At 41.4% G+C, this 24,215-nt stretch overlaps 1 protein-coding gene across 4 annotated transcripts in view; it reads right to left on the reverse strand.

Moving 5' to 3' along the window:
• Positions 1–24,215, reverse strand: part of Tmem245 (transmembrane protein 245) — a 75,666-nt gene that overhangs the window by 47,075 nt on the left and 4,376 nt on the right. For 2 of the 4 annotated variants that reach the window (XM_021628136.2, XM_060379939.1), the window contains exons 2-7: positions 17,095–17,212; positions 15,560–15,661; positions 5,765–5,881; positions 3,577–3,813; positions 1,293–1,462; positions 310–333 (exon numbers count right to left, since the gene is read on the reverse strand). In XM_021628136.2, the coding sequence (XP_021483811.1) occupies positions 310–333; positions 1,293–1,462; positions 3,577–3,813; positions 5,765–5,881; positions 15,560–15,661; positions 17,095–17,212 (768 nt within the window). The remainder of the gene's footprint in view (positions 1–309; positions 334–1,292; positions 1,463–3,576; positions 3,814–5,764; positions 5,882–15,559; positions 15,662–17,094; positions 17,213–24,215) is intronic. The other 2 variants (XM_060379941.1, XM_021628130.2) reach the window with 1 other exon arrangement.

A 24,215-nucleotide genomic window follows, 5' to 3' on the forward strand; every position in this document is an offset into this window, starting at 1 on the left:
AGAGGCCAGAGTCACCACATTAGAGAGAAAAGGCAAGGAAATCAATTCTCTGAACAGAAGGGCTGTAAGCCATAACTTTTAAATACTTGACAAAGACACTCATTCATGTCCTAAGAGCTCTGAGGAGGTTTTAGTAAATGACTCTATGGCAGAATTCATATTTCACGACCTTCCATAGCTTATGGTTAGAATTTTTAAAACAAATCTTAGTTTAATATATGGACAGAAACATAGAATGAGGAAGGAGATACTGAGGGGCTGGTGCAGGGTATAAAATTCAGGAGTGAAAACCACACCACATGGTATTACCTTCTTGTTTAGCCAGTGCCAGAGCTGGAGGACAGGGGAAGGTGAGAGAAGAACAGAACAGTGGGATATCATTAGAGAATGCAACAACAGTATGGAGAGAAAGTCACTTAGAGCAGAGGGGAGGCTGTCAGGAAAGCTGGAGGAAGAAACAGTGCATCACAAGGCTTTAACAGAACACTGCTTTACAACAGGATGGCTGAAATGACAACTACAAGCTTTCCTGTAACTTGCAACTCATAGCCTGGATCCCCTCAAGTGCAGAGCCCTGCACAGCCAATTCCATCTTCTAGTAGAGGCCTGCTTGTGCTTTGTTTGCTCTGCTTTCACATCCCCAAAGCATCCTTTCCTACCACTGGGCAACATGAGGCATTTTTCACTCAGTGCTCCCACTGTGTCACACAGAGATTTCTCTATACAAATTGTAGTGACAGCTTGCACTGAATATATCAGACACTGAAATAAGGATCTTACAGTTATTAACTCAGCACACAACCACATTGTGAGGTAAGTGCTATTAAACCCATTTTATTGATAATGACCAAGGCACAGAGAAGTTAAGTCATCTGTCCAAGGTCACAGGGCTGGTAAATAATAGAAGTGGAAGCTGAAGGCACAGTGTGATTTTAGATCCATTAATCACAAAGTTCTCAGAAATTACCATATTTTGGCATTAAGTCGAGGTTCTGTCTCTGTTGTCCATGACAGGTTAGGTTTCACTCAGCACAGTATCTAACAAACAAGAATCACTCCAAAAATAATTCTCCACTCTGAGCTACCACCTCCTTTTGTAAAATAATAATAATAATAATAACAATTTTATTCAATCTAAATCCACTCTATCCTCATGTGGACCATAATCCTAGGCCTTACATCTTAATGGAGAACTAGATGTGAAGTACATTATCAGTTAACACGTGTTATGAAATGGATTGTTCCAGCCAAGAGCACAAACACTCCACTGGAGCAGCACAATCATACAATACCTTGCTATCAACTTTCAGTAAGAACTTTCCAAGCCCGATAATTGGCCATGGTGCTAAGGCCTCCTGCCGCTCCTTCAGGAAGCTCTCGATAACCTGCCACCAAGCGCGGCAGCGTTTCTCCAGGAAGTCCACCACTCCAAAGTGAATGACGAGCTTTTTGATTATCCAAACTATAGAGAAGATACAAACACAAAGGACCCAGATTTGAAAGGCAGCACATGAAAAGTTCCCTAGTTTCCACCCTAAACAGGAAAGCCAGTACTAAAACAAGATCATGTTAGAAAGGAGTGTGGGGCCAGGTGTGGTGATGCACACCTATAATCCCACACTCAGGAAGGCAGATCGCTGTGAGTTCGAAGCCAGGCTGGTCTACAAAGTAAGTCCAAGACAGCCAAGGCTGCACAGAAAAACCTTGTCTTAGAAAACAAAAACAAAAAGAAAGGAGCATGGAGGACCATAGGTGTGTAAGCAGAAGGAACTGGCCAGGCGTACTCTCAAGGAAGACCCACTAGGTAAACATCACCCTTTGTGAATCTGAAGCCCAGAGTGAGTCAGGGCTCACTGTCCAGCCTACAAACATCATGAACTTCAACGACCTTCCTTCATAGTTTCTTCCCCTTGACTAAGGAAAACTGAGCCCCAACATTTACTGATTTCCTTGGCGACTACAGCTGTTCTTCCTCAATGGCTTTATACCACTGCAGGCAGTATTTCCAACTGTGCTCGTGTTTCCTCACATGATTCTGCTCTGTGCTCTGAACAAAAGTTGGGGGTCAGTAAGAAGGCAGCTGTTAAAGCTAAGAAAAGAGAGGCCAGAAGAAAGGCTACTTACTAGTGGGGGTGGGCCTAGATAATGGTTTCTTTCCTCTAAAATTTCTCTAACTCCTGCGACCATATTCTTAACTCAACCTTGTGAGTTGTAGGGTCAGTGTGGTGGTTTAAGTAAGAATGGCTCCCATAGATTTGCAAGGTGGTGGTGGTGGTGGTGGTGGAATGCAGGGGCATTCAAATCTCTGTGAGTTTGAGCCCAGCCTGGTCTAAAGAGTGAGTTACAGGACAGCTAGGGCTACACAGTGAAAATTTGATTCAAGAAAAGGAAAAGGAAAAGGAAGGAAGGAAAGAAGGAAGAAGGAAGGAAGAAGGAAAGAGAAAGAGAGAAAGAAAGAAAGAAAGAAAGAAAGAAAGAAAGAAAGAAAGAAAGAAAGAAAGAAAAGAAAAGAAAAGAGAGGAGGGGAGAGGGAGAGGGAGAGGGAGAGGGAGAGGGAGAGGGAGAGGGAGAGGGAGAGGGAGAGGGAGAGGGAGAGGGAGAGGGAGAGGGAGAGGGAGAGGGAGAGGGAGAGGGAGAGGGAGAGGGAGAGGGAGAGGGAGAGGGAGAGGGAGAGGGAGAGGGAGAGGGAGAGGGAGAGGGAGAGAGGGAGAGAGGGGGAGGGGGAGGGGGAGGAGAGAAGAGAAGAGAAGAGAAGAGAAGAGAAGAGAAGAGAAGAGAAGAGAAGAGAAGAGAAGAGAAGAGAAGAGAAGAGGAAGGAAAGGTTACCATAGGCTCTTATAAGACTATTTGGTCCTCCCTTGGTGAACTACTTGAGAAAGATTAGGAGGGTGACCTTGCTATAGGAAATAGACACTAGGGGCTAGGCTTTAAGGTTTCAAAAGCCCATGCCATTTCCTGCATGTATGCACATGCTCGTCTCTCATCTTTCTCTGTCTGCTTCTAGCTATCCTACCAACATGTAAGGTCTAAGCTTCTACTCCAGCTCCATAACTGCCTGCGGCTGCCATGCACCCCACAATGATGGTCATGAACTTTAACCCTCTGGAATGATGAGGCTCTAATTAGTGCTTTCTTTTATATGTTGCCTTGGTCATGGTGTCATAGCAAGAGAAAAATAACTAAACCAGTCAGTGTGATACAACAGTTCAAAAATCCCAGCATTAGATTTGATTGGTTTTGTTTTGTTCTGTTTTGAGACACGGTCTCTCCATGTATCCCTGGCTGTCCTGGAGCACTCTGTGGCTCTTGTACAGGACATGGGTACAAGTGGCTCACAAATGTCTGAAATTCAAGTTCCACAGGACCTAATACCCATTTTCAGCCTCTCTGGGCACTCACATGCAGGCAAACACTCATACACACAAAATAAAAATAAAGCAATATTTTTCTCATGACCTAAATACAAGTATACCATTTTAAGATTGCAATAAAATTATACCAAATATTAAAATCCCACTGCAAAAAAAGGAGAAAAGATCTGTGACAAGATAAAACCATACTTAACCAAACACCAACCTGCAACAGGCACTGGCAGCAGCTGCATGACCCACAGATTCAGCCAGAGCTGGACAGCAATGATGGCCCACATGAGAGACACAAAGTAAACGTCACTAGCTTTCTTCTTTCTGAGAAACGTTCCCATCTCAGGCCTCTGTCTGCCCAGAGTAGGTGAAGGAGAAGAGGGTGAGGAACGGGAGGAGGATGAAGAAGAAGCAGACAATGCTGGAGGGGGCTCTCCCCTGTCTGTGGGCTCTAGAAAAACACAAAGACATAGTCACATACTGTCTTAGTCCACATGAGACAATAACAATACAAAATACACTGCACTGGTATGTGCAGCAGGATCCCGTACGGTTAAAAAGACAGGATTTGCACTGAAACAAACTTGCAGAAATCAACCCCTATCAGGGGTTTGTCTAGGGAAATCAGGCTTGCTGGGAGACAGCAAATGTTCTCCTTTTCCTCAAGTATTTTTCAAGATTCATTTTATTTGTATGGACGTTTTGCCTGCATGTGTCTGTGTACGTGGGTCAAGGCTAAAAGTGAAGATGATAACAGGCTTGTCTGATCTGGAAACTCCTGATCGATGGGAATGACAGAAGCCAGAACATTAACTCTATAACCTAAGTCTCATCCTGCTCCACAAACACCTGGGTTAGGATCCCCAACATCCATGTAAAAGGGGCTGCAATGTGTAACTGCAATCCCTGTGCTGGGATTGCGGGAGTCCACTGACAAGCGAGACAAGTAAAACTGATAAGCTCCAGGTTCCATGAAAGATGGTGTTTGAAACACTTTACGTAGAAAATGGCTAAGGAAAGCACTGGTGTCAAACTCTGGCCTGTACACATATGCATGCATGTACCATGAGCATACGCACAGTACACACGCACTAACCCTACACACTTTAAAAAAGTGTTGGTTGTAATGTTCTTCCACCTTCACTACCGCTGGCACTGACGGACGTCTTAACACACACTAGGACAGACGTGCAGACTTCTGAACTCTGTGAAAATATGGCATAGTGTGGCTCCAAACCTGGTAGGAATCTACCAGCTGGCTCGTACAGAAGCCAGGCCCCACGAAACAACCAGAGGGCTTGCTTTGGGAAGCCAGTAAATATATACAGCATAAGGCATTAAAATTATACTTTTACTTAAAGAAAAAAGAAAGACTGTCAGAAAAAAAAAATGCACAAAATGTGGAAAAGAAAAACACCTAGATGCAGACAGGGAGTTGGGAAGAAGAAGAAGAAGAAAGAAGAAAGAAGAAAGAAGAAAGAAGAAAGAAGAAAGAAGAAAGAAGGAAGAAGGAAGAAGGAAGAAGAAAGAAGGAAGAAGAAAGAAGGAAGAAGGAAGAAGAAGGAAGAAGAAAGAAGAAGGAAGAAGGAAGAAGAAGGAAGAAGAAAGAAGGAAGAAGAAAAAAGAAAGAAGAAAGAAGAAAGGAGGAAGAAGGAAGAAGGAAGAAAGAAGAAAGAAGAAGGAAGAAGGAAGAAGAAAGAAAGAAGATGAAGAAGGAAGAAGAAGAAGAAGGAAGAAGGAAGAAGAAGAAGAAGAAGAAGAAGAAGAAGAAGCAGCAGCAGCAGCAGCAGCAGCAGCAGCAGCAGCATAAAAAATAAGACAATGGCAGGGTAGAGAGTCAGATGCCTTTAGTCCCAGCTCTCAGGAGGCAGAGGTAGGCAGATCTCTGAGTTCGTAGTCAGCCTGGTCTGTAGAGTGAGTTCCAGGGCAGCCAGGGCTATACAGAAAAACCCTGTCATAAATAAGGAAGGAAAGAAGGAAGGGAGGGAAAAAGGAAAGGAGGGAGGGAGGGAGGGAGGGAGGGAGGGAGGGAGGGAGGGAGGGAGGGGTATAGAACTGACTGCTGGAGAAGGAACAGAAAATAAAAAAACAAGATAAGGAGAACACAGAATTGGAGTGGAACTATGGATGGTAAATGGGACACACTAAGGGAAGAAACGTAGTGTGAGAAATATAAGAAAAACATGTTTTAAAAAGAGACAAGGGAAAAAGCCAGGATAGGAAACTCATAAGATAAGCAATCAGAAGCATGAGAAAAGGCTATAAAACTGCAGTGAGAGTGAAAACAACAGAGGACCAACAAGCCTGAGGGCCATTTTGTGCTGCCAGTATCCTTCTTCACTGTTTCCTCCTTCTGACTCATTTTGTAGAATGACTCTCAGCGCCTTCATGTTGTTAGTCACCTGCAGGTGGAGCAGAGGGCTGGTCTTCAGTACTTGACTCATACCCTGTGATGGAGATGGCCAGGTTTGCAAGAGTAGAAGCTGCCATGGAGATCACTTGTCCTGGTAATTCTGCCCCTGTAAGGTGGGGGTAGGGGAAGAAGCACATATTTTTAATATCCTTTAAGCAAATAAACAAACCAAAACCCAGCTCCTGCCAAGTTAAACCAAAACTGCTTTGAATAGCCATTGTATGTCTTTGCCAAGGAAGAGAACCTCAAAATCACCAACTGCAAGTCCCTGGACACCCTGTCTTCACTTGAGGACCTGATGATAGTTAGTATGGCAGATATTACACCCCGACAAATAACCTCAAAATGCCAGGCTTTCTTTCTTTAACTTTACCAGAATAATTCACACTTCCACTGGAAAGCATTGCACACCATGTCTGAGAACTCCCTGGTTAAACTATTTTATTTTTTTTACTTAGTTCTTTTTTTTTTTTTTTTTTCGAGACAGTTTTCTCTTTATAGCCTTGGCTGTCATAGACTCACTTTGCAGACCAGGATGGCCTTGAACTCACAAAGATCCACCCTGAGTGCTAGGATTACAGGCGTGCACTACTGCTCCCAGTGTTAAACTGTCTTATACTATTTTGTATTATTAGGTTCTAATACAGTATGGAACAGCCCATATTTTTGTCCACATTAATAACATTACATAAATGAACACATGCAAATATGCGGATAGATACTGTACAAAACATAGATCTACAAAGCACAAACTTCAACAAAGACAAAAATCCACCATTGGGAAATCTAAAAGAACATCATTTGCTTCTCTGTAAAATTTCTGCTGGATAATACCAAACTGTATTATTTGCACTGAATTCAAATCAAGCATCTACTGATCTACTGGCAATGAGGTATGTCTTTGACGGTCAGTCTCTTGACCGGCTATGGAGACTATATATACGCAACACCAGATTCTGGTATACTTTTTTTCACAGTAGAGGCTATTTATTAAGACTCCCCAAACAAAGTGTCATGTGCAAAGCAGTTCCCATCAAGCAAGTACACCTGTGCAAGATCTGGGTAACTGAACGACACATTGTCATTTGGAAGCTACCATAGCTCCCACAACAAGCACTCTGCAAGCCTGAAATTTTTCTGTAGCAACACAGTGAAAGTTCTAGAGTTCCGTAAGTCTCAATTCTAAGGTAATGGCAAGCAGCAGCAGCCATGGCCTCCTGTCCAATTACATTCCTATCGCTGCTGAGCACTTGCCTTGACTACACTGAATCCATCTATGCCATAGACAAGAGTAGATGTTTGCCTTCGTAAAAACACACACAATTTCCAGATGCTTCTCAGTACCTCCCACTCGGAGCAGCCACAGTGGAGTCTACGTCCTAACGACACTGGCCATTCTAATCACCAAATCACAGCCACGCACACAGACAGGGCCTTACTGTCTGTCAATCATGGAAAATAAAACACAACCCTTCAGTAAGTCAAAGAATTTTTAGTTCCGATAACCCCATACACAAATGAAAGATTGGCCATCTCTCAAGATAAGACGGAGCATCAAGTAGGTCAGTCAATTTAGCCACTGAAATGCAGCCACCAGCTTAACTCTGTCCTATCCCATCCTCCAATAAATGCTCATAACCTGAAAGAAATTTGTTTTAAGGCACTCAAAGAGAAATTCTCACTCACAGTCTGGGAAGAAGACATAAGCTACATGTCTGTGCTGGGACCTTGGTCTCTTGACCTATACAACCAAGTCATTCAACAATAATAAAAGAGGAAGTACCTTTTATATCTAACATGTTCTCACTGTTTACTAACACCATGTATTGGGGATAAAGACAATCCAAATCCCAGAGCGTACTTAAGTACCTGAATTTTTAAAGAATACTACACAAAAGAAGTGACAAATTATGACTGCTATTACATGAAGTGGGTATTTTAATAACTCTTAAGACAAGAAACCTGACATAATCTGGAAAAATCAGAGAAGGGTTCTCTCTTCAAACTTGGGTTTATTTATTTTTATTATGTATGGGTGCTTAGTCTGCAATGTAGGTCTGTATAGCGTATGTGTACAGTGCTCATGGGGCAAAAAAATCCCCTGGAACTGGAGTTACAGATTTGTAAGCCACCACGTAGGTGCCAGGAATGGAACTTAGGTGCTCTGCAAGAGCAACAAGCGCTCTTAGCCTCTAAGCCCCAAGGCAAGAGTTCTCTTTAAAAATGTAAATATAATTGATACTGTAAGAGAGAGAGGGAATTAACCAAATAAATGCCAAAAATAACCTCAGGGTAGGAGGAAGCTAGCAGGAAGGCTATGGAAAGAAGCTGACATGCAAACAATAGCAAAAGAAGGTCAGTGTGTTGAGAATATGGATGGAGAGTGAGACACTGTGACCAAATAAACAGAGCTGTAACCAGTAAGCCAAATGACATTAGGTACAGAGATCACAGTGAGAGCTTTAGTCTTTATCCAAAGAGAAACAGAAGCACTGGAATTGCAACAAAACAATAATCTCCATCCTTCCCTGTAGAATATAGCACAACATACAGAGACTCATGTGTGCTCTAAGATGTGGCCCTGCATGCTTTTTACTCACAACAGCAACATCTTGCAAAACTATAGTGCAACATTCCAGTCAAGAGAGCAACAGACAGAGCTAGATAGCAGCAAAATAACACCATACAACAGTCTCCTCGCTGCAAACATCCTTGCCACTGCCCTTCCAGAATCCTGTCCTCTAACTATGTGACCAGTTCTGAGATGTACTTAGATTATTCTTTTCTGGAGAAGGATGGACGAGGGGAAAGCTGATGTGATCTGCAGTGGGTAATAAGTGGCTGGACTGAGAGGAATTCACTCAGTAATAAACTGACAGATCACAGGCAATGGTGGTCCCCAGATTATCCAACAGGGAACTGTAAAGGGCCAGGGTGAAGATTTTGGAGACTGAAGTTTTTCTAAAACTTGCCAATAGAAGTTACACAAACTGACTACAGCAGAGATAGGATAGGACTAGAGTCTCAGTAATGTGCTTAGGACAGATATCTCAGGAAGGACCCAAATAAAATCATAACGGGGACACCTAATAACTCGAATAAAGAAGAAAAAAATATATATATATGGGCAGGGGGCAACTTCCAGTAAAAATGTAAAATAAGCCAATGTTCTCTCCTCTGAACTGAGCAAGTCAGTGTTCCTGAACATAGACTTCTGCATGAGAATTTAATTATAAAAGGAGGCTCACCTGAGATATCCTAAAAAGCAACTTTCATGGTGATTCTTAAATTTACTCATTTAAGAAGAGTCTGGGCCACAGTCTTACATAAGTGACCAAGACCCTAACCTCACATTCAATGTAAAGCTAAAACAATCAGGTACGATCAATATGTTAAAATTAATGCCAAAGAGTGTAGAATGTTTGAAAAGCACAAAGGATGGAAACCTAATCCATGCTGGAGCCCAGGGGACAGTTTCCAGAGGAGCTCTCTATCAAGAACACTAAATAATGCTATTCTTTAACTCACTTAAACAACAGCAGCCACATAAAGAATCAGAACAAGTCTATCTTAGGGACAAACGGAGACATTGGAGCTGACACAGTGGTGGTAGAAACACGTTCCCAGACAAAAAGGCAAAAGAAGCCACAAAGAAAAGCAGCGTCCTTTTCAAAGGCTTCAAGCAGTCCAGTAAGGCCAGAGCACAGGTCTGTGAGAGGGGTGGACAGGTATCTGAAAGATGGAGATCAAAGTGGTAAGTGGGGAGATCATGTATAGAGTTTCTTTACATGGAGGAAGGATACTTCAAGAGCTGGGGATGCAGGTAAGGGAGCAAGAACACCTGGGCGTAAATTTCAGCTCTTACTTTGTGGGCAGTGACAGGAGAATCCCAGACAACCACATGCCTTGTCTCCTCACAGGTGAAATGAGCTCCACATAAATTCCAATTTGGATGTGATGGAGTGAAAAGATACACATCAAAGTCTCTGAATGCAGGAACATTCTGGGTGACAGAAGTCATTAGAGAGCCTCACACTTCAGACATGTCAAAGGTGTAGCACACACAGAAAACCAACAAAAGGCACTTGAAAATCATGGACCCCCGGACCTAGTAACTTCTCTTATCTAACAGATTCACATTTTAATGAACTTATCTCCACGCTATGTTTCTGCACTTTAAAGCCCAAGGTCTTAACAGATGAATGACAGGAATGAGATTCTAGATAAGGTCATGATACTAGATTTTAAAACCAGTTAAAAATAGGCATTTAAACAAGGGTACAAAATCTTGGCCTCAAGGACTGGGGGTGGGAAGCACAGCCAAGGTTTTAAGTATCAATCTGCCTGGGGTCGGGGTCAGTACAAAGGGAGCTGCCAAAGACCAAAGGCCAGAGATCGGACAGAAACTCAGAGTTAATGCAACTAAGTCTGCAATTAATTAGCAGATTAATTTTTCAGTGTGACAGAAAAACATACGTTGATATGAGTGTATATAAGGAGCTACTTCTTGATTTGCTCTGTTCTTCGAAAGCAGCATGAAAAACCAAAAATGCCTGCTGTTAGCATGAGGTACTGCACACATGGACTACTACCTGTAGTGACCTGTAGTTTCCCTCACTGATGTGGAGAACACAACTTCTCAACAGCTTCTAGTGCACACGACCTGGATGCAAACAGCAGGCTCCTGTAGGCTATGAAGATGACAGTCATAACTGCAGACTAGGACATGAGCAGTTGGCTTTGCTCCTCTTCTTTTTTCTATCTGGGCTTCACCGGACCAAGGTTCTTTTATACCATATGCTCTCCCAAGCAGTTAAAGCAACTAAAGGACTTCCCTGTAAAGGTATTTCTTTTGTTGTTTTTGTTTGTTTGAGACAGGGTCTCACTATGCAGCCCTGACTGTCCTGGAACTCACTCTATAGACCAAACTAGCCTCAAATTTACAGAGAGCCACCTGCCTCTGCCTCCAAAGTGCTGGGATTAAAGGCGTGCACCACCGCCTCTCAGTCTGCAAAGGTATTTCTAATGGTTACTAGCAGAACAGCTACCAAGTGTGCCTACTGCTCCAGGCTAAGCAACATTTGGCATTAGAGACACATTTGAAGCTTGTTCCTCCTACTTAAAAAAAAAAAAAAAAAAAAAAAAGGTTATTTTTATTATTTTTTCGTTTCTTTTTATTTTTTTAATGTTTATGGCTATTACACCTGAATGTGGTCTTTGCACATGTATGCAGTGCCCACAGAGGCATCAGAACCCCTGAAACTAAAATTACAAATGGTTCTGAGTTGCCATGTGGGTGCTGGGAATAGAACACTGATCCTCTGGAGCAGGAGCCAGTACTAAGTGCTCAGTAAGCCATCCCTCTAGCTCCTTATTTTTACTCATTCAATTGTGTGTGTGGGGGAGGGGTACCCATGTGTGGGTATGTGCATGTGAATGCAGAGTCCCACAAAGGCCAGAAGAAGACATTGGGGCCCATGGAGCCAACTATGGAGTTACAGGTAACTATGAGCCACCAAATATGGGTGCTGAGAACTGAACTCTGGTCCTCTGAAAGAGCAGTGTATGCTCCTAACCACTGAGCCACCTTCCAGTCCTTGCTTTTCCTACTTTCGGGAGCCACATCTCATATTCAGAACAAATCTCTCAATCCAAGTATGGAATGTATACAATAAATGAGTGTCACTGGATTGCTTTAAAAAATAGGATGGCATGTTTAAACACCACCAGGATTAGTAAGAATAATGCTGCTATTCTCATCTCTCTATAGGCCAAGAAATATAGTAACACTTTTTTCCTGGGGTGGTATTTGAATGTTTGTCCCATCCAAAGTTTATGTTGAAATGTAACTGTCACTGTAACAGTATTAAGAGGTGCCATGTATTAATAGTGTCATGTAATGTTGCAATGAGAAGGTGTGCCACCAAATGTTGGCAACTTGATACCAGACTTCTACCCTTCAGAACATTGTTGGTATCCCATTACATCACCCAGCCTGAGCAAAGGACTACAAAGTGGTCTAGCCAAAGACAACAATAAACTAAAACAGTAGCTTTCTACCAAGTGGAACAGTATCTATTGGGCAGAGAAGTGATGGACCTGTGATGAGCCAACAGGGATACCGGAACAGGAGAGGTAATAACAACTACTAGTGGGGAAGAAGGTCAGCTGTTGATGCTTTTTTTAAAGTTTCTAAAATTAATTGGTTTTGATTCTGTTAATGAAAATTTAACCATTTGAGAGGAATTTGTTGAAGCAGACAATTATATTTGGACACTTGAAAACGTATCCTTTAAGATCATTTTAATCTTAAGCTTATGGTATTTGCAGTGCTTTGCCAACCTTTCTGCTTAAAACAAGCAGATGATAGGATGAAGCAGGATGAGGCACAGGCGGAGGGATAATAGAGAGTTACATTACAGATATAGAATCTAAATCAATAGCAAATTACAAACCAGCCAGTCTATGTATTTTTGCCATTGTTTTAAAGGCCAGCTTGTAGTTCTTCCTTTTGTAAGCACTATAAAATTTTGGTCCTAAAACAGAAGTCTTAAACGGGCTTAAGAGAAACTAAAAAGATACTAATATTGGCAAAGATAGCATCTTGCCTGTGTACACCAAAGTGATAGAGGGCAGAGCCAGACAAACAAGACCTGTGCTGCACTGTGCTCTCTCCTGTGAGTGCCCTGGCCCCTTGTCATGCACAACCATTTCCACATGCCCCTTGAGTGGTCTGCACCGGCTAATTCAGTTCTCACAGTGTATTAACACTCCTTATGTTGTGGCATACATTATTAATTATCCTGAAGTTGAGCTTGAGTTTTATAGACTAAGGGAAGATGTCTTAACATGTGTTTTTATAAAAACAGACTGGCTTCCCTACTTATTAATAACCAAAATGTAATATGTCCTAATATTTTATTCCATGGTCAACTCTATAACCTGTATTAAAAATAAAAAGTACACAACAAGAACTTAATGATGTTTGGTTTTTCTTTAATTAGTGAATTATACTTTCAACTTATATTAGAACTCACCTATTGATAAATATCTGGAGGGGGGTCTTATTTTGCCATAAAGTGGGATTTTAATTTTCACTATGACCAATGCCTGCTTATTCAACATGGCAAGAAAAGGTAAAGAAAATGAGGCTGAGAGTCAAGGACCTTGGTGTAAATCACAGCTCCACCTGTGTGACTGGAGGTGCCTCAATTACCTCTGAAATGAAACATCTTCATCAACAAATGGAGGCACCATCATTTTAGTTTCATTTGTTTGGTTTGCCTGTGTTTTGCTTGTTTGCTTTGCTGTTTTTTGTGGATTTCTAGGACAGCCCATTTAAAAGTACCTCAAAAAGGTGAAGTGATGGCTCAGTGATTAAGAGCACTGGCTGCTTTTCCAGAAGTCCTGGGTTCAATTCCCAGCACCCACTTTGAGGCTCCATCTATAATTCCAGTTTGGGGGATCTGATACCTCTTCTGGCCTCCTTGGGCACTGCAAGTATACGGTGTAGACACACATGCACGCAAAACACCTATACACAGAATAATAAAAATAAATTTAAAACTATTCCAAAAGATTCGTATTCAGAGGGAGAACCTTGAAAACATTTTTCCCCACATGACTTAGCGTTCCAGGAAACACCACCCAAGAGTTCCCCAGGCCCAAGAGTCAAGCCCCTGAGTTTAGAGTAAACTGTTGAAATAAATTCACTTTCCAGGTCCAGGAGCCAAACAAACTTAGACTTTGAATTCTAATGAAATCCAAACGATTAATGCTACAAGTGTAATCAAGCTGTGGATCACAAAGCTCCTAATCAGCCCAGGTGATGCAAAGCAGGCCATTCACAGGTGACCTCACACAAGTTCAAGAGCAGGAAGAACCAGAGCAGGCCCTGCTGAGCAGTTTACTGCTGAAGCGCTCCTGTACCAGCCACATTAGAGCATCATCTGCAGGAGGAAAAGAAACACCAGGGAGGGCTGCCCCCTTACAGATGGCTTCAGTCTGATTTACAGAGAACTAAGATGTTAAGAACATGAGGAAGAAATATCTAGGCCTCTAGAAAAGCACTGGAGAGATTCACTTTATAACAGAGTGTGCTCTAAGGTCAACAGTAACCTGCTTTAAAGCAGGACAGAGAGTAAAACAAAGCAGGAAAAGCACTGTCTCCAAAGCTGTTCTCTGCATTTATTACAACGATGTCCCAGTGACATCTTTCCTTGTGAGTCAATAACCTAGGCATCAGAAAGCAGGCTGGCATACCAACACCCTAGTCTGTGTTGATGCCTGGCAATAATAGCAGACCTCAGACTCACCTCCCCCCGACATATAAAACCTAGTTCTAAATTTTTGTTCTCAAGAGTTCTCTAAGTGCTGTTAACTGGGCGACTAGAATTTATACCTCAGCAGGAAAGAAGGGCCTGAAATCCTTTGGTGGATCTCTGTATTACTCATACAGGAGGCCCTCTGTACCACAGGGACCAGTTGTTGACTCCTGTATATACCAATCCCTATAAAATGACAGGGTTAGCACATAATGCATGCACATCCTCACATACACTTTAAATCTTCCCCAGATTACGAAGACTATCCAACATGTACATGCCACATAATTGTTGTAATACTGCACTGTACATATAAAAATGACAAGAAAAAAGTCTTTACATGCTCAAATAAATGTCATTTTTCCCAAAATATTTTCCATTTTCAGGTGGTTGAATCCAGACAAGAAACCTGCAAAAAGATAAGTTTGCCTGACTGAGTCTACAGAAGTAGCTGAAAAGGAAGCCAACCCAGAACGAGGGGGAAGGGTGCCTACACCTGTTTTAGTCACTGACACTTAAGGAAAGGAACAAGAAGGTAAAACCAAGCAGAACAAGTGGAAGCTACCAAGCACTGTTCCACTCTAGTCTTCCACACAGGCCCTGGGGTTCAAGCATCAGGACAAGAAGACAGGCCACACCAGGAGACTGAAATCTTAAAGAATAAACAGCTAATCTTGTACATAATGCTTCATAGCAGCAGCATTCACAATTCCCAAAAGTTGAAAATAACCCAAATACCTGTGAAAAAATGTCAAACAGAATGTAGGATGTCTGTAAGTTGGAATATTATTCAGCCATAAAAAAGAATACAGTACTGATAGATGTACAGGTTTTCCTTTCAGAGTGATAAGAAATATCGTAAAACTAGACAGAAGTGGTGGCTACACAGTACTTAGGAAGTGCTAAATGCTAACAGTTGACAGCTAATTTTATATTAACTATTATAATAAAGATACAAAATAGGAACATGGCCCAAAACCCCAAAAACATTTTAGATAATTTGATTGGGGGGAAAAATTATTGTGCTTGTTCTTTGGTAAGTTATAGTTTTATGTCACCTTGGCATAGCTAGAATTATTGGGAAGACAGAATCTTAACTGAGAGAATTCCCTCCCCAGACGGCATGTGGTACATTTTCCTGATTGACAAGTGGTATAGGAGGGCCAAGCTCATGGTGGGTGGGACCATCCCCAGGCAGGTGGTCCTGGGTGCTGTAAGAAAGCAGGCTACGCAAGCCATGGAGAGCAAGCCAGTCTGCAATAGCCTCTGCATCAGCGTCTGCCTTGAGTTGTTACCCTGACTTCCCCGTGATGAAGTATGACCTTTGACTGGAGAGTTATAAGATGAAATAAACCCATTCCTCCCCAAGTTGCTTTTGGTCGTGGTGTTTAACCATAGCAATAAAGACAGTTATCTTCTCAAAAATACTAAGAATATACTCATAAAAGAATACTTCTTACCAGCAGACTCCTTCCCATTCTGTTTTTCATAAAGGGTGCCCACAGACATCAAGAAAACAATAACTAGGAAAACTGGAATTCTCCATGAGCCAGCCAGTGATGCTGAAAATTAAGAATTAATATTTTTAGTTAACAGAGAAATTTGATACACATGCAAATTAGAAAATTCTTTCACAGGGGAAGTGTTTTTAAAAGGCCCTCAGACAGGTAGATTTAACTCAAGGACAGATTCATTCTTGTTCTCAAAACATCAAGGCACATACCAGCCCACCTTTAAGCGGTCAGTCTCCAGTCCATCATATGCACCCACACGCCACAGGTTTCAGATCACCCCAAACTCAAGGTCAACCTCTGTAGCATCTGACATTATGATGAAGAGTCATTCACTGACCATCACGTCAGTCAGCCAGCCTGATGTTCTGAAAACATCACTAGATTTGAACTCAAGTCTCAAAAAGGACCCAACAAACTTAAAGACTATAGCCATTGCTCCCACAGTTCACAGCTAAGTCTCCAAGCACCTGCCTTCCCTGAGCCCATGTGAGAACCCCTCCTCCGATTTCCACAAATTCAACCTGAGTCACACCATCAGGAGAGCTTGCAAATAAGACTCATGGTTCCAACTCAGCAAACCTGCAGAATGCACTAGTAAAGTCAGACACTGAGCAAGCACAGCTTCAGTAGCTGGGTTTGGCTGCTGCTTTCTTGCTTTTATAACTGTTGCGGCAATTTATAAAACAATTAACTCTAAAAATGACTTTGGGTTGTCTGTTGTTCCAGTGTACTCAATTATTCTGTTTTTAAATGAGAACTTATTATTTCCATCAACTCAGACTTAGAAATAATTCTTGCCCAATCACGTGAGTCAGGCTGAAAAGCCATTCAAAAGCTTTAAGCAGCAACAGCACCTCCCCAGCTAACAGTGAGCTGCTCCACAGAACAGGAAACTCATGACTGAGCAGTCCTGATGCCGACCGTCTCTGTGGAGCTGTCAACTGTCTTCCTGATGCTCCCTGAAGCTCTGGCATCTCTCCCTTGTGATCTCAGATCTGCTTAAGCCACTCTTTCACAAGGATGGACAGACAGTCCTTCACCTTTCAGAAGAGGTTTTCATATTCCATGCACTCTTCTTGCCCACCCTTCTTCCCCATTCCTGTGCCAGGCGCTTCTTTCCCAGAGCAAAACTCTTCTCCAGTCCCTCAAAGCCCAAGCCTCTTATCATCCTTGCTCATCCTTATGTGCCAATCTAGTTCCTCCCCAAGCTCGCCACAAGCAAAGTGAGCCAGAGGGTCTGAGACACACTTACTCTTCAAGGACTTACTAAGAGAATGCATAGGAACATTAAGATAAACATCTGAAAGCAGAGTATCTTCACTGAGGATTAGTGAAAGCTCAAAGCTCAACATTTTCTACAGATTATGTTAAAGAATCTTATATGTAACATACAAAGAGCCCACTTCCACTGGTCAGCCTCTGATGACCTTAAACAGTTATTGGGTGGTTGTTCTAGGAAGGAAAAAGAAGAAAGGACCCACCTATATGAAAAAGCAGTATCATCCAGACAGGAATCGAAACTGCTCTCAAGTAGCCTTGAGTGCTTGCATTCCACTTGAATGAAACCATCAGCACATAGCCAACTACCAGCGTCCAGATCTTAAAGAGATGAAATGAGAGACAGTTGTAAATATATACAGCAAGCAGCATGTTATCCATCTGCACCACCTGTATCCTGTAATATTCTGGACACAGCACAGACCGGGTCCTATGGGTGCTGCGCTGGGTCTTCCCTCTTCGGTGAAGTGGCATATGAAACCCAGATATGTTTAAATAGGCTTTTGAAACCCAGGCAGTAATTTTTAAATACTCAATAAAGTACACTGTTTTAAGACATACTAGAATTCAAAATCCATTAACATGTTTTAAAAAAAAATGATAGATCTTTATTTTTACCAGAAATACTCATGCAATTTTTGATTTGAGAACTATTCTAGTTCCCCCTTTTTACATTTTTTTAAAGGCCAAAAAGTTAAGCTATAAGGAACAGATTTATATTAAAGCTGATCTTGTGGAATTCCTACAAGTTCCTGTTAATTAATGTGAGGGTAGGGGTCCTAAAAAGAAACAGGATAAAAAGATCCCATGTTTTAGCCTATAAAATATTAGTATGAGGAGTCTCTATAAAATATTAGTATGAATATTTACTATATGTAAATGTTCATTTACATATAGTATGAGTCATAAAAGAACTAGCTAAAGTATGAGCTTGTGACAGATGTTGAGACCCTAACCTAGAGTTATATGTACCAGTTAAAAAGGGTATCTGAAAAAATATTATATGAAGAAATAGCAAAAATTGAAAACAGAACCAGCCAAGGTCCCCGCCTCCATTCCCCCACCCTACAGTTAAATGTCTATCACTAAAGCATTACAAGCTGCCAATGTCCCTACATACACATAACCTTCTTCAAGAGAACACTTAAAAAGAACAATCTGAGTACCAAGAACATGAGTTTGTGAATGTAAAGTTCAAGTATGACTTGAACTTGGAAGATAAAAGTTCAAACAAACAAACAAAACAAAGACTTAATGATACAATTCATAGCACAAATGAAAACAAAAGGATTACCACAAATGATAGAGAAAAGGGCAGGACCCTCCATCTCATTAATTTTGGTCGCATAGATCAATCAAATCTTGTTTTATAAAATCATACACAACCCTGGACTTGAGAATTTAGATCTGGAACTAATCCTAACAAAGAGATTCTAAAAAAGCTTTTAGCATAAAGAGTGATGACCTGAAAGGCGGATAGAGATATGATTAATTATGGGTCACAATTATAGGGTTATTCAACCATTAAAATGGGCATGGAGGGATTTAGGTACAGCGTATATAAACATGTACTTGTGAGGGTCTCCGGAAGAACCTGGAACTCACAGGCTGGACAACATGTGTCCGCTCTGCTGACTCCTCCTCCAGCCTCAGCGCCGGTGTTACAGGAATGCACTGCCACACCCTTCTTTTAATGTGGGTGCTGCAGGTCCCAACTCAGGTCCTCCTGCCTTCACTTTCCAACTGAGTCATTCCCCCAGACTTAAATGAGTATTTTTTTCAAACAAAGATGACACAGTTTTAAACTCCTAATATCGTATTAAGCTTAAAAGGAGATACAGGAAAAAAGAACACATATAATAATCTACTACATGGAAGGGAAAATGCTAATAAGTTAACAGTTAATAAGCAGAGGTATGTCTTTCCTTTTCTGTTTTGTCTTCTTTTCTTTCTTCTTGAAACAGGGTCTCACATACCCTGAAACACTCTATGAAGCTGAGGATGACCTTGAATTCCTGATCCTTCTGCCTCTACCTGCCAAATGCTGAAATTTTGGGGAAGAGGAGAGTTGTTGCTATGCTGGGATTTGAACTGGGGGCCTCACACATTACAGATGAGCACTCCATCAGGGAAATGACTTGCCCACAGTCTGAAGTTGAATTTGAATTTTAACACTAAAGTCTGCTTTCATTCTTAAGAATTTTTTTTTGTATGTATATACATGTGCCTGTTCTGGTTTGATGGACCACATGTGCACAGGAAGGAACCCTTGAAGGTCTGAAGAGGGTTTCAGATCCCCTAGAGCTGGAGTTACAGGTAACTGCAAGCTAAGTACAAGGAAGTACAGAGGAACTGAAGCTGGGTAAGCATTCCCAACTATCTCTAGCCCAAAGTTGGCTTTCTTTCTTCCTAAGTTTTATTTTGTGTGTCTGAGTATTTGGCCTCCAAGTATGTCTACATCCCAAGGGCATGCCTGCTGCCCTCAGAGGCCAGAAAAGAATCCCCTGTGGATCTGACAGCTGTGCGCTGCCACATGGCGGTCAAACTCAAGTCCTCTGCACATACAGCCAGCACTCTTAACTACTGAGCCATGGTTCCAGCACTAGCAAAGTCTGCTTTCCTAACCACAGGGGACAGAAGTGGTGCTAGCAAAAATGAAAGTAGAGTTTGCTCCAGTTTTCATAAGGCAGATATAATCAGTTCAGTAATTACAAAGTGTTGAAGTAGAAAGTGAGCCTTAGGAAAGGAATGGACTTCAGCCTACACTGGTGTAGCCACACACTGGTGATCAGTCCCCAGACACTGAGTTAAGTCACTCAAACGCAAGCCTAAAACCCAGTTTCTAAACCTGTAGGCTGGGCCCTATAAATGAATATGAGGGTCATGAAAAGCCTGTCAGTAGTCCTGGCTCTGAACACTTAATCCAAAACCTGCCACACAGGAGCAGTGAGGTCATCTGACTTCACTACAGCCTCGGCTCTAACATAAAGTGCACACTTTGCACTCACTACTCTTACACACCGCTTCTCCTCATTAGGGAAAAAGAACAGCTCTTTAAGAATTTTCTCACCACCACTCCACAGCATGTGGGTACCAGACTACTCTCTCTGTGGAGTACACTGTTAGAATCGCTGATTTTATACACTGCTATTTGACCAATGTCTTAAAAAAAAAAAAAGAAAGAAACAAAGAAAGAAAAGCCTCAGGTGATTTCTGGCTTGAGTATATGACAGTATCTCCAGCAGTTTTTGAAATGGCCCTAAAAAGTAGCCTGGACACTTTGCACTGTGTACTTAGGCAAAGCAACATTTTCAGCATTGGTTATAACATCAAACTATCAATCAACTCTGAAAATCACTGAAGATGATGCCCTGCAGGTTAAACATTCAGCCAAGATTTACATCTCTGTAAAAAATGAGCACACTCATCTCATTAGCATACAAATTTGCTTTCATCTTTAATAAATGATAGAATTATATATACACCAAATAATTGGTTTAAAATGTTTATGGGGCTGAAGAGATGATTCAGTGGTTAAGAGCACTCACTGGCTGCTCTTCCAAAGGATCTGGGTTATTTTCCCAGCACCCACAGGGGACTCACAATCATCTGTAACTCCATTTCTAGGGGATCTGATGCCCTCTTCTGCCTCCACAGGCGCTATACACATACACACACACACATACACACACACACACACACACACACACACACACGCACGCAAAACATCCATACACATAAAATAAATTAAAAAATTTAAATACACATATGATTTGTTAACAGTACATGTTTGATGTAAAAAACTTTTACGTAGTTACACAACTAAGATCATATAAAATTTTCTCAGGCAAAAAGGGGACATGAGTGAAAAAAGTTTATAAAACTTTGAGAAGAGCAGAACAGCGACAACCTGCTGACCTACTGACCTGAGGTAGTCCACAGCTAGAACAATGTGCTAATTGAGGAAGATTGCATTTAATGACAAGAAATGCAAAGCTGTGCTTTCAGATCCCAAATCCCCAATGTGCCAAACATGGACGGGGAGAGAGCACCTAAATTCAGTAGCCGATGGATAAATGTCTGTTTATAAAAATGCAACTTGGCACCAACAAACTACCTGAGCAATCAAATTCAGGCTAAAAAAAGCAAAAAAAGAAAAATTGCAATATGATATAGACGTAACCAGGTGGGTGAACTCTCTAGTTTGCAACGGAGTATAGAATATTAACATTTGATAGCTATTCTCGGGTAATGGGTGTCTTAGTTAAAGTTTCTATTGCCTCAATTAAAAACAAAACAAAACAAACAAAACAAACAAACAAACAAAACAACGCCTAAAAGAAGCTTGGGGATGAAAGGATTTATCTGGCTTACACTTCCATCATGAAAAGGAATTCGGGTAGGAGATCAAGGCAGGAACCTGGAAGCAGGAACTGAGGCAGAAATTGAAGGAATGCTGTTTACTGCCTTGCTCTGTTACACTGGACCATCTGCCAAGTGGTGGTAACCCCCAGTAAGCTGGGCCGCCACACCATTAATCAAGAAAATGTCTGCAGTCAGGTTACTCTTCCCAGGTAACTCTAGCTTGTCAAGTTGATTAACAAAAAAGCCAGAACAGTGAGGAAAACAATCATCAGGGAAGAGGCAAGTAGCATTGTTTTCTGATGCAGAAATAATTGTGGAAATTATGGATGAACATACCTCAGTGCAATACAAGAATACATTTTTCCAGTAGCTGTCTAAAAACAGAGTAAACTTCCACCTCCAATGGTGCTTGAGTATGAGTTAGAAAAGGCTGCCCTCAGCCAGCAGAATCACAAAGACTATGCCTCTCCATAGGAAGTCTATCTGAGAAATTAGCTGTATGTCACTAAGAAAAAAAGAAACCGCGTACTTCAGATTTTTTAAGTGAAATTTCAATCTAGAGAAAAGCAAGTTATTTTTATCCAATAAACATGAAGCTCACAGATCACCTTACTTTAGTTTAAAACAATTAGCTCCTCAATGTCTCCCCCACTTGCAGGACTGTCTACAGAAGCACTATACAATGCACAGATAAATACAGAATATTCAGTTGCCATACAGCTCCAAAGACGGAAATGTACTCAGAAAGAGTGCTGTGACTATATTCAGGAGCACAGTATAAATTTATGGATGTGAAGTACGATTTAACAACAATAAAAAATTAAAATAACCATCTTTGGGCAACTGGATTTCAGGAAAGGTGAAGAGTTTAAAGAGTTTAAAGAGTTTCTTTAAGCTCTCTTGGCTGAATTTTTTAAGGGTATTTATTATCTTCATAAGAAGAAAAAAATGGATTTTCTTTTAAAAATAAGCTTCCTTGGGCCTTACAGAATTTTTTTTATAATTTATTTAATTTTTATTTTATGTGCATTTAGTGTGAAGGTGTCAGATCCCTTGAAATTGGCATAACAAACAGTTGTGAACTGCCATGCGGGTGCTGGGAATTGAACCCAGGTCCTTTGGAAGAGCAGAGAGTGCTCTTAACCACTGAGCCATCTCTCCAGCCCCCGTTACAGAATTTTACAAAAATTTTTCAATTATTTCTTCAGAGAGATTCACAGAAATACTGTTAGTTCAAAAGACAGCCAAGCTGGGCACAGTGGCACACACCTGTAAAATCCCAGCACTCGGGGAGGCAGAGGTGGGGAGGCAGAGGCAAGTGGTTCTCTTTGAGTTCAAGGCCAGTCTGGTCTACAAAGTGAGTCCAGGACAGCCAAGACTATACAGAGAAACCCTGTCTCAAAAAAACCAAACCAAATAAAACTAGAACTATTTACAAACACTTGGACTTTTGGATATGTACAGAATTCCATGTTTTAGTATGTATTATCATGACACAGGATATGTACAATGGGGAAAGGTTTCTGTAGTACAGTGGTTATCATATATATGTATACATTTATATGTGTATACATGTAAATACATGACACTAAAACAAAAACATATCTGACATGCTCACCCAAGTTTAGAAATAAATTTAGAAGGCAAAGTTAGTTAACGATGGCAGCATGTGTGTGGTGGGAGTGATGGCAGAAAAGGGAACAATTTACTTTTACCATATAAAAGTCTATGCTGTTTAAACTGTTCTTTATATAACAAGCATGATTTCCCTGATAAGCTTTTCACATCACAAAACATTCATTAAAATAACTTAATGAGAAGTATTTACACTCTCTGTGGTCAAATGTCATGCCCATCTGTTTTGTTTGAAGGGGTTGTTGTTGACATGGAGGAGGATTTAGGCCAAAGCCTTACACATGGGGCAAGCAGAGGCTCTATCACTGAGCTGGCTTTCCAGCCTTTAATTTCTAGTGTTAGAACCCTTAAGAGTGCTGTTTTGTTTAGATACAGAATCTCATTGTATAGCTCATGCTGACCTCAAATTGACAATCCTGTCTTGGCTTCCCAAGCACCAGGATTAGAGACTGGCAACAGGGTTTTACTCCCTAGCCTAGGAGTCAACTCAGATCCATTTAGCCTTCTGAGCAAATTGTTTGTGTGGGAATTTTCCCCCAGGCATAAAGCACTGAGCCACAGTTGACCTGAAGGTATACTTACTACATTCATCCTCTTAATATACTGTGTTCTTCCCAAAAAACATAATCCAACTATCTTTTAGCACCCGTGTGCTAGACATTATATAAGACTGCATAAAATTTGGCAGCGCTTACTTAGCTCTCCAAGTAAGGCAATCACATTTTCCTTTCCCAAGACACAATTAACCACGCATGGCATATGTCTGAATTAAACGTGCTAAGTGCTCAGTGAGCTGAAGTGCATGTGTGTGCAGGCCTACCTGCCCATAGGAGAACAAAGGCTGACTTTGAGATGTCTTCCTCAATCATTTCTCCATTTTTTTTCTCTCTTTCTTTTTCTTTTCCTCCCTTTTCTTAAACATGGAGCTCACCATTTCACCTAGACTGGCTGGAGAGCAAGCCACCAGGATCCACCAGTCCCCATTCCTGCCCCGTGCATCACATCTGGCTTCTATATGGGTTCTGAGAATCCAAACTCAGGTTCAAGCACTGTACCCACTGAGCCATTTTCCTGGGCCCCTTTCCCAAGTCTCTCCAACAGAAAAGAGCAGACTTCCCAGTCAACGCTGGAGCAGCAACTTCATTCTCCTTTAAGATAGCTTTCTTCTATTTTGAAAACTGTTCTTTGTCATCTGGTCCTCAGAGTCAGGAGTTTTTATAGCCAAATCTTTAACTGTGAAAGAAACGTTCTCTCAGCTGCTGCCAGGTAAGCAGCAACAAACCAGGCAAGGGTTTCCAAGTGGAACAGTGTAGCCCTACAAAGC

Source organism: Meriones unguiculatus, chromosome 3 (assembly GCF_030254825.1).
Source record: "Meriones unguiculatus strain TT.TT164.6M chromosome 3, Bangor_MerUng_6.1, whole genome shotgun sequence".
NCBI classification, from domain to species: domain Eukaryota; kingdom Metazoa; phylum Chordata; class Mammalia; order Rodentia; family Muridae; genus Meriones; species Meriones unguiculatus.